This window comes from Crocuta crocuta, unplaced genomic scaffold (assembly GCF_008692635.1).
Source record: "Crocuta crocuta isolate KB4526 unplaced genomic scaffold, BGI_CrCroc_1.0 scaffold96, whole genome shotgun sequence".
Lineage (NCBI taxonomy): Eukaryota > Metazoa > Chordata > Mammalia > Carnivora > Hyaenidae > Crocuta > Crocuta crocuta.
In genome coordinates this window covers 4,119,616-4,135,031 of record NW_027531522.1, presented here as the reverse complement: position 1 = coordinate 4,135,031, position 15,416 = coordinate 4,119,616, and the positions used below count along the sequence as shown (strand labels likewise).

Genomic DNA, 15,416 nt, shown 5'->3' with positions numbered 1-15,416 from the left:
TCCTCCCAGGTCTTGGACCGGATGCACACGTGCTGGGCCTCCGGGGTCGTTTCCTATGTGACATCTTCCCTTCCATTTTTGTCTCTCGTATTCTGTACTAATAAAAAGATGGGAAAGGAACAGTACCTCCCTTCCCTGAGACAAGTCCAACAGCGTCAAGGTTTTAAAGAGGTGGGGGGGGGGGGCCTGGGAAGTGTTGAGAGAGAGAGAGTGGTTGACATCTATGTCAGGTCGCTCAGAGATTTCTATCTGGTGATGCGGGGTTTGGGTACAGTTTTTAAGGAAAACTCCCTTTAAAAAGAGAATTCACACACACCACACTTTTATGCATGTCCCAGCGCCTGCGTCAGACGTCTACATCCATTTTTAGTATCAATTATATTGTGCTATATGCTGCTTTTGGAAGCGAAATTATTCGTGTGTGGAATCCCCCTAACCACGGTTTACTTTTGGGGGTGGAAAAGATGAGTTCAGTCTCTGCATCCACTGAATTACTGGAAAAGAAAGACATGTACAGGTGTATCCTTAGAACTTTGGGCAAGTTCGACCACTGTCATCGTAATATTTTACTGACCTTAACCCTGAAACGTAAACACTTTAAAGTTGCAAGTGTAAAGAATTGACTTTAAAAGGCTTGAAAAGCAAAGAATAGGAAATAAGACAAATACAGCACAAGCATAGAAATGTTAATAATCTTCCCCCTCCTGGACAGGAGTGACCGAGTCTCTTTTGCACTGCTGACAAACCTGATGGCCCAAATGTAAGGTCTGTTGAGACCTGTGTGTAAAATCCTGACGTTTTCCCCCAAAAGAGTGCCAGAGAAACATTTAAGAGTCGTATGTTTGCTTTCATCATTATAGATAATACTTTGAGTCCACTAATTTGGTTATGGGGTATGGAGTGCTTTTATTTTCAAGTATGCAAATATGGAGTTATTTCAGTAATTTTAGATTTGTTGTTGGGAAAATGATTATTGTATCCTATAACTTGAACGATTACATGCAATTGCCAAGTGAATGCCTACTTCAATTGGTAACAGTGTTTTAATTCTTTGAGGGAGGAGAGGAGGAGGGAGATTTCCTATCTAGATAAAACCCAGCTAATTTTTCTTAAAGAAGTCTTTTATTATTTAAGTGATGTAGCTATTCTCATTTCTTCACCTAGGCTACCCTAAGTCCCTTGTCATTGCTGCCAAAGTACTTATATGGCTTAGAGCAATTACTGCTCTTAAAACAGGGGCAGGCTGCAATGTATACTTGTTGAATGAATTAATACTTTGTTTATGTGTCTTTCTCCCCCTGGATTTCATGTGCTGGAAGACAGGCACATTCAGTTATTTGCAAATTGTCTGGCACACATTGATACTTAATATTTGTTTGGCTTGGTAGAGGAATACACACACATACACTTGATTCACCTCAACAATTTTTCAAATATGGATGTTAATATCTACTTAGCACATAAAAAGCCTTAACTTTTAAAATTCAGTTAGGAGCTGAAGGAAAAAAAATGTATGTATGCTAAAATTAGCAAAATTTCTCTTAGGCGTGTGTGGAATATCTTCCCATGATAATGGGATTTTTCTGGATTCCCAAAGCAGATTTTTAGAGAAGTAGAACAGGATTTTTAAACTGACTTTATAATGTTGTCTTTTAAAGTCTAATTTTCTTAAGTAAAAATATTAACTGCAAAAGTGATTTTAAAGTTACACATGACTAGCTTAGGCTTCCAAACAAATCTTTCATAGAAACATTTTTGCAATTTCTTCAGATAATATGTTTCATCCTCATTCAAATGTATAGTGTAACAGGTCAAGTACAGTGTATGTCTGCATTTAAAGTCAGCTGGTACTTTAAGAACAGTAATCTTAAATAGCACTTTTTTAAAAGCTGAACTATCCCTTTGAAGTTTTCTTTCTCGTTATTCAACTGTTACAGGTGTGTATGTGACCATGGGGTGTTCGATTAGCTTTGAAAAGCAGAAGGTATTTTATTTTGAAGTCAGTAAGTTGAAAAGTGGGTCAGAAAATATAGATTGGCTTTCTTGTCAGTAAAGGTTACCTGCTGCCATATTTTATATTTGAATTGCTGATAAGAATATTCATTTATATGCATATTATAATCATTCTGTTGCATTTCTCCATTTAATTTTAAAGACTTTGTTTTCAAAAAAAGCTAGAACAAAGAGGCAAAGATCTGCTTCTTTAATGTGTCCAGTTTCAGATATACAGTAGGAATCTTATGTTTTATCAGAAACAATAAAATTTAACCCACAGACATTGTTAATGACAGATACTCAGGACCTATAGTTAAAAATAATTTATGTACCATTGGAACTTAAGCTTTTAAACTTGGTAGCATTCCATAAGTAGACTTGTATAAGTAGCATGTTTATAAGGTTTAGACACTGTTTTCACTATTGAGTTCCTAGCTCAACACTTTTAGAGTAGAAATCATAGTAAAACAATTACTAAAAATGGCAGCTGTGGTAGCTTAGGAGTTTGAATTATTTAAGGACTGAAACCAAATATGGAACCTTTTAGTTTTAAGGGGATTTTTTTTCACAATGCAACAAGGAACTGAAAACAAAATTACAGTGAAGGTTTTATTTGCCATTTCAATTATTTGCTCAATCTGTTTTCCCCCACATCTCTAAATGGGACCATACAAAAACTTCAATTTTAAAAGACCTGTTTCCTGAGAGAAATTGGAGATCATAGTGAAACTTATGACTTTGGAGTTAGGTGAAGTCATTGTGAGTATCACTGGCTTCTGAACTTGCAGAGCAAACGACAAGCACCTGCTCTGGGCATAGCAGGGACCTGACTGCACACACTTACTCTTTGTTATTGCTGGTCTATTCCCTAGCCTTCTGGGGCTCCACAGAATACCAGGACTTCATCAGAGAGCTCAAGTCAAGGTGAGAGCTTAAAGATTATGATACAGGACTCACCCCAAATATGAGAACCAGCCTACGCCCTTCTATGGATGAGATATCAAGAAGTTTCCTGTCTTGGCACTACTCAGCAACAGCTGTGGCTATCTATTCCATTGACACCTGGTGAAATTGTAGTTGCTGATGGAGAAACATTTCAAATTGACACCTGTCATTGAAACATGTCCTGCACAGTTTTCAGGCAAGCTAGAAACCAGTGACAAGACTAAGTGCTTAATTTTTGTTAAAAGAAACCGGGTAAAATAATAATTAATAATAATAATAAAGTTCTACAAGCTAGAGAAGTCTGGTTAAGATAATTAGAATCAAGACTTCCCAGGGAAAGAGTCTCTCTCCCTTTCTTTTGGAAATGTCATGTAGCAAGAAAATGAAGCCTAAATCTGAAAGACAAAAAGAAATGTTTAAAAGTCACAGAAGTGAGGAAACAGCAAAGTTAGTCGTAATGAGGAGAAAGTCACGGAAGGCAGGACATTTACCATCCTGTTTTCCCCGTCTACTTTTCTCATTGATTCTCTAGGGGTTGCTTATCACATACTCTTAAAGCAGTATAATTAAGTTATGGACATGGTTGGTCTGGACTCTCCAGGAATCCTGAAGCCAGAAATGCCAGGTAGTATGAAAGCTGGATTAAAGAGGAAAACCATGTGGCTTTAAGGCTGCATTGACAGTGTATGTATCAGATTACACAAGGTCACATGTGAGAAGTCTCTTGACCGTCTAAGCCAAGGCGACTCCACTGATGCAGTTTTCTGGTCTCGCCGCGCTTGGACTCTCGCGGTTCCCTCGGGGTTCTCTCGGGGGCTCCCCGCAACCTTCCCCTTCCCGTCCCCACCCCCCCAGCCAGGACCGAGTAGGTGCCGCGGTCGGGAAGCTTTGCGGCTGTGGGTTCGGTGTGCACGGAACCTCGCGCTTCTGGCGGACGCCCGGGGCCCGCGGCACAGCGACGTCCACGGTGCACGGTCCCCGCGGCGGCGGGGNGCACCGTGTCTCCCCTCCCCCCCCTCCCCCCGCAGTGTTCGAGCAGTACCAGAAAGCCCGGACCCAGTTCGTGCAGATGGTGGCGGAGCTGGCGACCAGACCCCAAAACATCGAGACGCTGCAGAACGCGGGTGAGCCGGCGCCCTGACCGCGCGTCGCTGCGCGCCCCCGGCCTCGCCCCTGCACCTCGAGGTGCTCGTCGCCCCTGATGCTCAGCCGGCCCTCGCCCCCTTACTTCCTTCCCCTCACCCGGTCTCCCGGGCCCCTAGTCTGCCTGGGTCCCTGGCCCCCTGCCTCAACCTCATTCGGGCGCCCCCCGTCGTCCTGCTCCCCCGCCGGCTGAGCTTTTGGAGAAGAGCAGGGTGGGGGCGGGAGGGCGGCGCCCCTAAATTCCTCCAATCCACCGCGGACGCCGTCGGGTAGAAGCGTTCGTTCTGCTGAGCGGGCCTTTCTGGGTGTGAGGCCGAGAGGGCGAAGCCTCCAGATGGGTGCGAGAGGGGCCCGGCGTCCCCATTTCCATCTTTCTCACAGCCAGGCAAGTGTCAGGTTGAAAGTCAAGGCCGTACGAATTGCCTGGAAGTCATTTTACATGAGTGGGAATCCACCTTAATCAGACCCATTTTATGCGGGTGCCGTTGCCTGTCACCCTGCCTTTGATCACCTTCGACTTCCTCACACCAAAGGAATTCCAGAGCGGTGGACACACTATTTCTCGTCTTGGCGTCAGTGAAAGAGCAGAGATTTGCTTGAATAATTTCCAAGACATTCAAAGTAGGTAAAGTGTTAGCTTTGAGACGTCCTTATGGTGCTGTCATTCCGCCCCCTCAGTCCGAACTCAAGCAAACTCTAGAAAGAGGAAGAGAGGGAGAGGGGGGAAAGGGAGGCAGGGAAAGAGAGGTTTGCTTCTTATCAACTAACATAAACAGATGGAGAAGATAATGGTGGATTCAGGATGATTCTACCACCATCTGAACTCAAAGTCAGGTAGCACTTTATGACTATTGTGTTATCAGTGTTCAGTTTATAGGATGTGATCTTTAAAACTCATTCAAATTAACACGGAATTAAAAGAAATTTAAGAACATATTGACAAGGCAAGAATGTTTAAAAATAATGTTTACTGTGGCTTCTTTGAGCAGAATTACTATTGTACCCAGATGGCGATTTCTTCTGTCACTGAGAGGGATTTGGGTGTTCATTCCTTGTATGTTTTTATTGGGGGAGGGGTTGTATTCGGAATAGAGAAAGTATAGTTGGTAATCATGTTTTAAAACTCCTTTTGGGAGGATAATTGTGGATTTACATGCAGCTGTAGGAAATAATACAGAGATCCGCTGTCCCTCAAAACTGTGGTATGATATGACACCTGGGATGTCGACAGTGACAAAAATCCATCAGTTTTATTCAGGTTTTCCCAGTTTTGCTTGTACTTACATGTGTGTGTGTACGAGTGTAAGTTTAGTTCTATACAGTTTTATCCCGTGTGTAGCCATCATTACTATAGTCAGATACAAAAACACTTTCTCACTGCAAGGATCGCTTATGTTGCTCTGTTAGAAAGAACCACACCCACCTTATTCTTGTTCCTAACCCTGGACAGCCACTAATCTGTTCTCCTTTTGAAAATGTCAAAGTTGCTAATCTTTTGTTCTGCATTTGTTTCAAGTGGATTAATCTTCTTTCTTCTGCGTGTGCGTGTGTGTGTGTGTGTGTGTGTGCTTATGAGCAAGAGTATATACTTCTCAAAGTACCCAGAACAGTGTTGGACACAGTGTATCATATATAGAGACTAATATAAGTTTATAAGAGCATATTTTTAAATGCACTTAAGTTTTAGGTTTTTTCTCCCCTCAGTCCTACTCCATGGCTTTTGCGAATGGACACTTACTATTTACAAATATGTAATTTCTGAACTACATGTGTACTATGTTTTAGCTAAACTAAAACATTTTTTAAAAGGGAAAATGATTGGCATTGTTTTAAAAATTTGATACTGAAACACAGGGGTATAAATCACACTTAAGATACAGAATATCACATTTTAGAATGATAGTGGCAGGTTATCTCTTCCTGTAAGTGTACAGTGTAGAATATATTACGGAATTTAATCATTAGGCTAAATGATCACTGAAGTATAAGTGACTTAGATATGGCATCTTAAATAGCCACCTATTTCCACTTGTGGTCTGGCTTATGAAGGAATGGAATATAACAATGTTGTGAAGTTGTTTGCATTTGACCATTGTTGATGGAATGCTAAGATTTTTTTTTCTTGAGGAAAAACATTTTTAACATATTTTTGCTACCTAGATTCAATTTAAGCACTTCTTTAATAATTTTAAATTGAGGCAGCTAATGGATATTCCAATATACTTATTCTTTTAATTAAGATAATCTGTAAGCTTTGTTAATGAACACATAATAGTCTATAACCACTCAAATGGTTTGTTCTTTTAAAAGAATCACCATGGATTTTAAAATACTTTTGAATGAGCCACAATATATATATGCATCATTTATAAGCTTTTTTTTTTTTTTCAGTCAAGTGACTTCATTTTGGTAGAATAAAATATCAATGCATTTTATTCCTGACTTTGACAGACTCTTTACATACCTGGGAAGGTTTTGTTTTGTTTTGTCTTCTCACTTTTCTTCTCCAATGAACTGCTTAAATAAATATGTATCATGGATCCAAGATAAGGTGAAAAATATTTTCCATATAGGCATCATGATAAATCAGTATTAATTCACTAGTTAAAGAGTTTTGAATACATTCACTGTGGAAAGAACCTTAAAGGTAAAGCTTCTCAATGGAGTTTTATTTCATTTAAATCTCTGATCTTTTTCATTATACTTCTGATGTGCTGATAAGAAGATTTACTTTGTTAAATATGTCCCAAGTAATTACTAGAGCAAACAAAGTGCTACAAGATTTGGACAAAAATGAGTTTGATTTCGAAACAAAATTGTTGCTAGGAAGAATGGTATACAATGTGTCTCCAACCTAGAGTTATTTTTTTCTTACTGAGATTTTGCTCCTTCTAAAATACATACATGAAAACATGAAAAAGTTTAATGTTTGTCATAAAATCTCTTGATGCACCCTCCAACTCTGTACATTAGAACAAATACATCTTGCAGCTACTTATAAATGAATTTTGATACTTCCCCTCTTTGAGTACACAGTAACACGTGTAACACATTGTAAATACTAGAGATAATACACTGCTACTTCTACCAATGGTTGAATTTCAGCAAAACAGAGGTGATTGTTTAGTTATAAAATATAAGGAATATGTCTTGTAGCATATTGGAGTATCAGGCCACTCTTAGGTTGTTTAGAAAGTCTTTTATAATAAGCTACTATAAAACCTCCAAAGAAAATTCTTTTTAAACTGTTTAACTATATCAACTATTTCTGAGGCAGCTATTTATGTAAGAAAATTGGGGTAATTTTTAAAGTAATACTTTGTAATATTTAACATGTAACCTATTGCAAAACAACAAACATTCCTAATCCGGAGTTATGCACATTTTTCAGAAGAGCAGGAATGGAGAAGGCTGCTTAACACTTTAAATATGCATCTGCATGAAGCTAATTTGCAATTTTAGGCAATTTAATGGGTTTAGAATTCAAGGAAATAAGTCATATACATTGACACAAAATGATTTTAAATTTCATATGTCTGGGGCAGGGTGAAAATGTTCAGATTAATGATTTAGCACCTCAATTTGCCAAGAAGGATAAGCTGGTAGTAAGCATTTATAATGTGTTTAAAACAGCCTTGTTAGGTACGTCCTATGATTCTCTGTTCCCAAGGATATTGAAACTGAAAAGATAATGAGTAGAGCAACTTAAAAAAAAAAACAAAAAAAAAACCCCTTAACCAATCATGCTATTTAAATTTCATGAATATAAAAGGAGTCTTAGAAATGTGAATGCATAATAATTAAAGCACTGATCTTTTCTTCAAAGATAGGCATAGTGGGTTTTTTGTGTTTTGTTTGTTTGTTTGCTTAAGTGGAAAACATATCAGGGAATTATAAAAATTCTGAACTTGTATGCACTTAATATGTGTTAATAAGATGTGGTTTACCTATACCATGGAATACTACATGGCAATGAGAAAGAATGAAATCTGGCCATTTGTAGCAACAGGGATGGAACTTGAGGGTGTTATGCTGAGCGAAATAAGTCAGGCAGAGAAGGACAGCTACCATATGTTTTCACTCATAGGTGGATCAGGAGAAACTTAACAGAGGACCATGGGGGAGGAGAAGGGAAAAAATAGTTGGGGAGAGGGAAGGAGGCAAACCATGAGAGACTCTTGAATGCTGAGAACAAACTGAGGACTGATGGGTGTGGGGGGGAAAGGGGGTGATGGGCATGGAGGAGGGCACTTGTGGGGATGAGCACTGGGTGTTATAAGGAAACCAACTTGACAATAAACTATGAAAGAAAAAATATTAAAAAAATAATATGCATTAATAATACACAATAATATCCTAAAAACAAGATTATTCCAAATTTTGTTCTGTGTTCCAAACCCTTGTTCCTACATGGACATTTATCTGCTTTGTTATCTAACCATTGATACATAAGTGAAAAATAATATAACCATTGGTACATAAGTGAAAAATAATATAACCAGGGCTAGGATCTCATTGTATTCCTAGGGGAAACTGGATGATTAAAAAAAAAAAAAAAATCCAAGCTACGGATGATCCTATAAGAGTGGGGCTTAGAAGCAGCAAGTTTGTGTGGATTAAATTTTATGTGACAAATTAATGTTTTTGAAAAGTTATTTAAGTATTTCCGAACTCCTCTTTACATTTCAATGTTTTTTTTCTTGGCTTTTGATCCTCTGACTTTTATAGAACCTTTACCTATAGGTTCCTTGCCTAATTAATTTCTACTCATTCTTTATGGCTCTGCTTAGATGTTGATTCCTCAGGGAAACCTTCCTTGAGCTCTCACAGTAAGTTAAGTCTCTTGATTTATGCTTTCCTTGCTCCTAATATTTCTCTTTCGTGATACTCATCACAATTGCAATGATTTAGTTTCCTCTTTCTCCACAAACTCTAAATTCCATGTCTAGCATAATGTTTAGCATAGAACAGAGGTTCAACATATTTAAATAGAATGAAAGAAGGAATATTATTTTTCAAAGTGTTTTCATATCTCTTAAAAAGCTCATGTAACAGTTCAGGTAGGTAGGGTACAAATCTTCAGTGTAGATACTTAAGCCCCAAAATGCTCAGATAATTGCCCTTATCACAACGAAAGTCAGTCTTGGCCAAACTGAGACTAGAAGATGTTTCTTAAAAAGTTTTTACATTTATTTATTTTTGAGAGATGGAGCACAAGTGGGGGAGAGGCAGAGAGAGAATGAGACACAGAATCCAAAGCAGGCTCCAGGCTCCACACTGTTAGCACAGAGCCCGATGTGGGGCTTGAACTCACAAACTGAGATCATGACCTGAGCCAAAGTCAGACACTTAACCGACTGAGCCATCCAGGTGCCCCAGAACATGTTTCTTAACTGCTGCCTGACATTGTGCTCTTTTGGTTTAGGCCTTTAGATACCAATACTGTCTAGTAATTGTGTGTAATTGGCTTTGAGGTCTCCTTTGAAGACCATGATGGAGCTTGACTGGAGGCCTGATGCAGAGGACTAACTTTAATTGAGAAGTACCTGGAAGTTGGAGGGAGTGGGAGCCATAGTTCGAGCTCACACTGGACTCAGAACGCTAGAGGACCATTCGGCTTCCTCAGGCTTCTAAGGAAAGCCTTATCAAGCCAGCAGCTCTTTAAAAGCCCCCCAGGAAAAGTGTGTAATCCACTGGAAGTTGCAAACTGAGATAGTACTTCAGAGCTGTCAGCTGAGTGAGTCCCTGCTGGGATTGGGGAGGAGACTAGAGCAGGGCCCAGGTGGTCATCCGCCTCTGACTGCCTGCTCTCCTGGGCCTTTGACAACATGGGAGGTAGAGCACAATGAAGAGGGAGGCACTCGGTACTTGGTCAGTTCATCAATGCGAGCATATATTTAACACTTCCCTTTGTTTTTTATTTGATGGTGCTCGGTGTGGAGGACTTGGACTCCATGTTCACTGAGGTCAGAACTTTGGGATCTCTATTGAGATCTCTCTTTGGCTCTAGGAGAAACCCAGGGCCACACCTTGAGAAAAATTTGGTCTTACATTGTGGTGGGTGGGAGCGGCCCCTCTGAACATGTCAGACTTCCCTAATTTTAAAGTGAAATATTGGCTTTGCCATATACCCCATTTTCTATCATCAGGGTGTCTCAATTTTAAAGTTATTACTTATTCAAGTTCTAAGTCCAGGTGAAAACCAGCGATATTGGTGCTTGTATATATGCATACGTGTGTCTTCAAAGGAAATGATCTCTGTCCATTGTTCTGTATATTCTAAGTTCCTCTTTGTGTCATTAGAATCACCATTAGTTTATATACATAGACTAGCGTACATTAGTTTTCCCTAGAAATGGCTTTGTAGAATTATTCTAATAATATGCTTTTTTTTTGAGGGCTTATTTAAACATAGATACTTAGAGTTCCCACTGCCTCTTTTCATCTAAATCCCATTGAAGACATTGTCCATTTTGTTGTTAAATGTTTTTTTTAATGCAAAAATACACTCTTTTATTCAACCGATCTTTATTAACATTATGTATCAAGCTAGGCCTACGTATAAAATTTCAGGAAAAAACTTTGTTCCTGCTTCATTTTACAAAGTAGTTCCAGGAAACCCATGGTATATTTAGAGCTCAGTTGCAGCAGCTATTCTTAACCTATATTTCTGATTTCTGATAAGTAGTTCCCATCTCTCTGCATGGCTCTTAATTGTTATCTTTGTATCTACATCTTTTAGAGTAAACTATCTCAAAAAGTTTCCAAGTAAGTGGAGTATGAATAAAACACAACAGTTTATCTAAAGATAGGCTTCTGAGCTGATTACCTTCCAAAAGAGCCCTCTCTAAATATTACCCATGAAACCTCTTGGAACAGACAATTCTCTTATAACTATCCTATTTATGCTCTCCTGACCCCATTCATGCACATTGGAATTTTCTGCAGCCTGCTGAGTATCAAAGGTACAAACTGTAAGAGAGGAAACACGTTGACAAAAGAAGATAGGACTAAGTCAATGTTTGCAAGACTCCAGAAGACTTTCAAATTAAAATAGAATTATATCTATATGAAGTGATGTGGGCTGAGGGAACAGTTTAAATGACCCATATACTTAAAAACAAACTATGAACACGGGGCTCCTGGGTGGCTCAGTCGGTTGAGCATCTCACTCTTGATTTAGGCTCAGGTCACGATCTCACAGTTCGTAGGTTTGAGCCCCACCTCAGGCTCCACTCTAACAGTACAGAGTCTGCTCAGAATTCTCTCCCTCCCTCTCTCTCTGCCTCTCCCCTGCTGACCTGCACACACTTTCTCTCTCTAAATAAATAAATAAACTTAAAAAAAACTATGAACATATATTATCCATTTTTTATTTTTAAAAAATTTCTAAAAATCATTTTATTGGGCTACAATTTATACACCATACAATTCACCCATTTAAGTGTAAAATTCAGTGGTTTTTGGTACATTGTTAATTTCTTAAAAGTTTTTTATTTAAGTAATCTCTATACCTACTGTGGGGCTTAAACTTACAACCTTGAGATCAAGAGTCGTATGCTGCCAACCTGGCACCCCAGTACATTGTTAATTTTTAAAAATTGTGGTAAAACATAGCAAACTTTGCCATTTTAACCATACAATTCAGTGACATTAATTACATTCCTAATGTTATGTGACCATCACCACTATTATCTCCTTTTTCATGTAATTATAAACATGTAAGTTCCAATCATTTTATCTCAAGTATTAGGTAAATTGAACTTGCCATAACTTTTATCTCTGGGCACTTACGCAGTTCAGATCTCACATACAGACAATGGTGGCCGTGACCTACTTAAGAGTCAAAGAGTTGCCCTGGAAGAATGAATGAGATTTCAGTTTAATACAGTCATCAGGGAAGAGAGCTACAGTAATGTGAATGGTAGAATTAACAGATTATAGCCTTTGGTATGCATTCAAAGCCTGGCACATATAGGCCAATTTTCATTGCTAAATGGGCTGTGATTGATATTGGGGAGGAGAAACAGGAGAGCATAGACACTAGAGCTATAAAATAGTGTCTGACCCATAGAATTGTAATGAGGACTGATGGGTTAATAATTTTTAAATAAAAAAAAAATGTATTCATTTTGGAGAGGCAGAGAATGTGTGGGGGAGGGGTAGAGAGGAAGACACAGTATCTGAAGCCGACTCCAGACTCTGAGCTGTTAGCACAGAGCCCGACGTGGGGCTCAAACTCACAGTTGTTGAGATCATGATGTGAGGTGAAGTCGAACGCTTAACCAACTGAGCCACCCAGGTGCCCCGATGGGTTAATATTTGTAAATTTCTTAGGGGAGTCCCTGGCACATGGTCAAGGGTGCTTTGTTCCCTCTTGGAAGGGCTGTTAGTTGCCAGGGGGAGTCAGGGGCCTTGGACCTAGCTGCTTCTTACCCTTCCCCATTTAACAGTGACATACCAGATGTGGGAGCCCTTCCCTCACAAACACCTGAATTAACAGTGACTCGCTCAACAAAATTCAGAGGATACTAGAGTCAATGAGAATACATTTAAAATAAGAAAATAGAGTTTTCTTGAATTATTTATCATTACAATTGAATTCTGTGCAAAAAGACTATCCATGCATTTCACAATTCATTCTGACCCTTTAAATAAATTAGAGGACTCTCTGTGTGTTGTAAGGGATATAACATTTAAAATCATAATTGTTTTTATAGTTATAGCAACAAAGAAGTATTTCACAGAAAACAGGGCAAAGAGATATGATACTGAAATTTATTATTTCTTTATTTAACGTTTATTTTTTGANCCTGAGCCAAAGTTGGACGCTTAACCGGCTGAGCCACCCAGGCGCCTCTGAAATTTATGATTTCTTACTCAAATGAAGGAATAGTAGTTCGTGGAATGTAATCATAGAGACTGGGAGAAACCAAATCAAGGCCTGAAAATTCTTGATTCTAAAAAAAAATAAAGGGAGGAACACTTATTTTCAAGTAAAAAATGACCAGTGAAGGGAAATGAGAACATGTTATAAAGTTCATCAATGTCATGGAACTTGCTTCAGTAAAAATATAGTCATGTACATGTAATAACTTGCAGAAATAAAAACATGTAAAATTGCTAAAGTTGGTAAGTGTAATTGGAGCTGAGATAGGAGAGTAGGTAATGCTTAGTGTGGTAAGAATGTGGTAGAGCCAAGACTACGAGTGCTTCAGTAAGAGTCGGTTGTCCATTCAGAACTGTGCTAGGTGATTTGATAAATAGAAAAGAAGTATAAAACAAACCCTGCCCTAGAGATGTTCATTATTTTACTGAGAAGATAAGACATTTTTTCACACAAAACAAATGAGAGAACCACGGAACATGTCACATCAAGGAGGACGGCTGCGCTTTGCACAACTTTAGAAGTGCCATTTATATCATGATTTATGTGAATGGCATCCCCTGGACTTGTGCAGTACACAGAATGCCCAGCTATCCATGTTGGACCTTGGAATTATTCAGTCTTCATTCTCATTTATTTGCTTCCCTCAGAGTGAGTGGTGTACACAATAAGCTCCCGATGGCTTTCCACTTAGAATAACATCACACCATCTTAATTTGATCTATAGCCAAGTTTGACCTGGCTCCACCCAAGTTTTCCAGCTTTGTCTCTTGCTGCATCAGCCCTCCCAACTCTACGTCTCAGGCCAGTGTGAACTTATCATAGCCTCTTCAACAGTCTGCGACAATCATGCCTCCTTTGTCCAAGCCAGAAACCTGGAAGTATCACTGATTCCTGCCTCTTTGCCACGGTAATCAGTTTGTCTGGTTAATATCTCTTCAGAGCTTTCACTTTCCTCTTTCCCTTTGCCATTAGTATTCTTCAGGCTATCTTCACATCTGGCCTCGGCTCTTAGAATAGCTTCCTAAGTGGTCTTCCTGCCTCCCATCTTGTTCCTTTCATGTTTTCTCCCCAGTGTAATCAGCGATCCTTCTTTACAAAGTACAAAAACACTGACACTCACGTTCAGATTAAATCCAAAATACTTAAAATAGTTTATTGGGCTCTTAAGTACTTTTGTCTCTGTTAATCTCTTAGGCTTCTTTTCCCACCCCGTTCTTTGTTGCCCTCTTATATGATAGGCATACTGCATTCTCAGTTTTGTCAACATATCAAACTCTTGGTTCTTTTTAAAAAATGTGCGCTTATTTTTGAGAGAGAGAAAGAGCAAGTGAGCATGGGGGAGGGGTAGAGAGAGAGGGAGACAGAATCTGAAGCAGGCTCCAGGCTCTGAGCTGTCAGCACAGAGCCCAATGCAGGGCTTGAACCCACAGACCATGAGATCATGACCTGAGCCAAAGTCGGATGCCTAGTCAACTGAGCCACTCAGGTGTCCCAGCACTTTAGAATTTTTAACTCATTGTAATTCTCACAACAACTTTTTGAAGTAGTCCTAGAATTTGTCACCAGTTTACATATGAGGGAACTGCAGCAGAGATGTTAAGTAACCTTGTTGAGGGCTGAGAAGTGGCAGAACTCAAATTTGAACCCAAACAATCTCCCTCTAGATACATGCTTTTAACTACCCGGCTCGACATAGGCAGTCATGTATAGCAGGGCAAGAGAGTCCTATTTCTAAAGCACGTCATTTCTTCTCTATTCCTACTGGCCCCCAAACAGAAGGCCCCAGTCAGAGGCTAACACTGGCAGTCTAAGGTGAATGCTTTCCTGTATATTGATTAACTGTATGCAGAAATCACTTCTTCCAAAACCTAAATGAACCACGGTAGCAGTTTCATAGTAAATGAAGGTCATGTAGGAAGATGTTTTATTTAAAAAAAAAACATAACACTTTTTTTTAATGTTTTATTTATTTCTGAGAGAGAGAGAAAGAGAGAGAGAGAGAGACAGCGTGAGCAGGGGAAGGTCAGAGAGAAAAGGAGATACAGAATCAGAAGCAGGCTCCAGGCTCTGAGCTAGGCCCGACGCGGGGCACCAACCCATGAACCGTGAGATCGTGACCTGAGCTGAAGTCGGCCGCTTAACCAACTGAGCCACCCAGGCGCCCCAGAAGATGTTTTAGATTACTGTTGGAATTTAAAGTTTTAAAGCTTTGTAAAATTTAGGGGCGCCTGGGTGGCCCAGTCGGTTGAGCATCCAACTTCAGCTCAGGTCATGATCTCATCGCTCATGAGTTCAAGCCTTGCGTCGGGCTCTGTGCTGACAGCTCAGAGCCTGGAGCCTGCTTCAGATACTGTGTCTCCCCCTTTCTCTACCCCTCCCATGCTTATGCTCTGTCTCTCTCTGTTTCTCAATAATAAATAAATGTTAACAAAATTTTTTAAGC

General features: G+C 39.5%; 1 protein-coding gene across 2 annotated transcripts in view; it reads left to right on the top strand.

The window, feature by feature from the left end:
• Positions 1-3,972: 3,972 nt before the first annotated feature.
• The window catches only part of SPAG6 (sperm associated antigen 6), a 63,955-nt gene continuing 52,511 nt past the window's right edge, over positions 3,973-15,416 (top strand). For both annotated transcript variants that reach the window (XM_077772457.1, XM_077772456.1), the window contains exon 1: positions 3,973-4,064. In XM_077772457.1, coding sequence (XP_077628583.1) covers positions 4,010-4,064 — 55 coding nt within the window. In that variant the 5' untranslated portion in view covers positions 3,973-4,009. The remainder of the gene's footprint in view (positions 4,065-15,416) is intronic.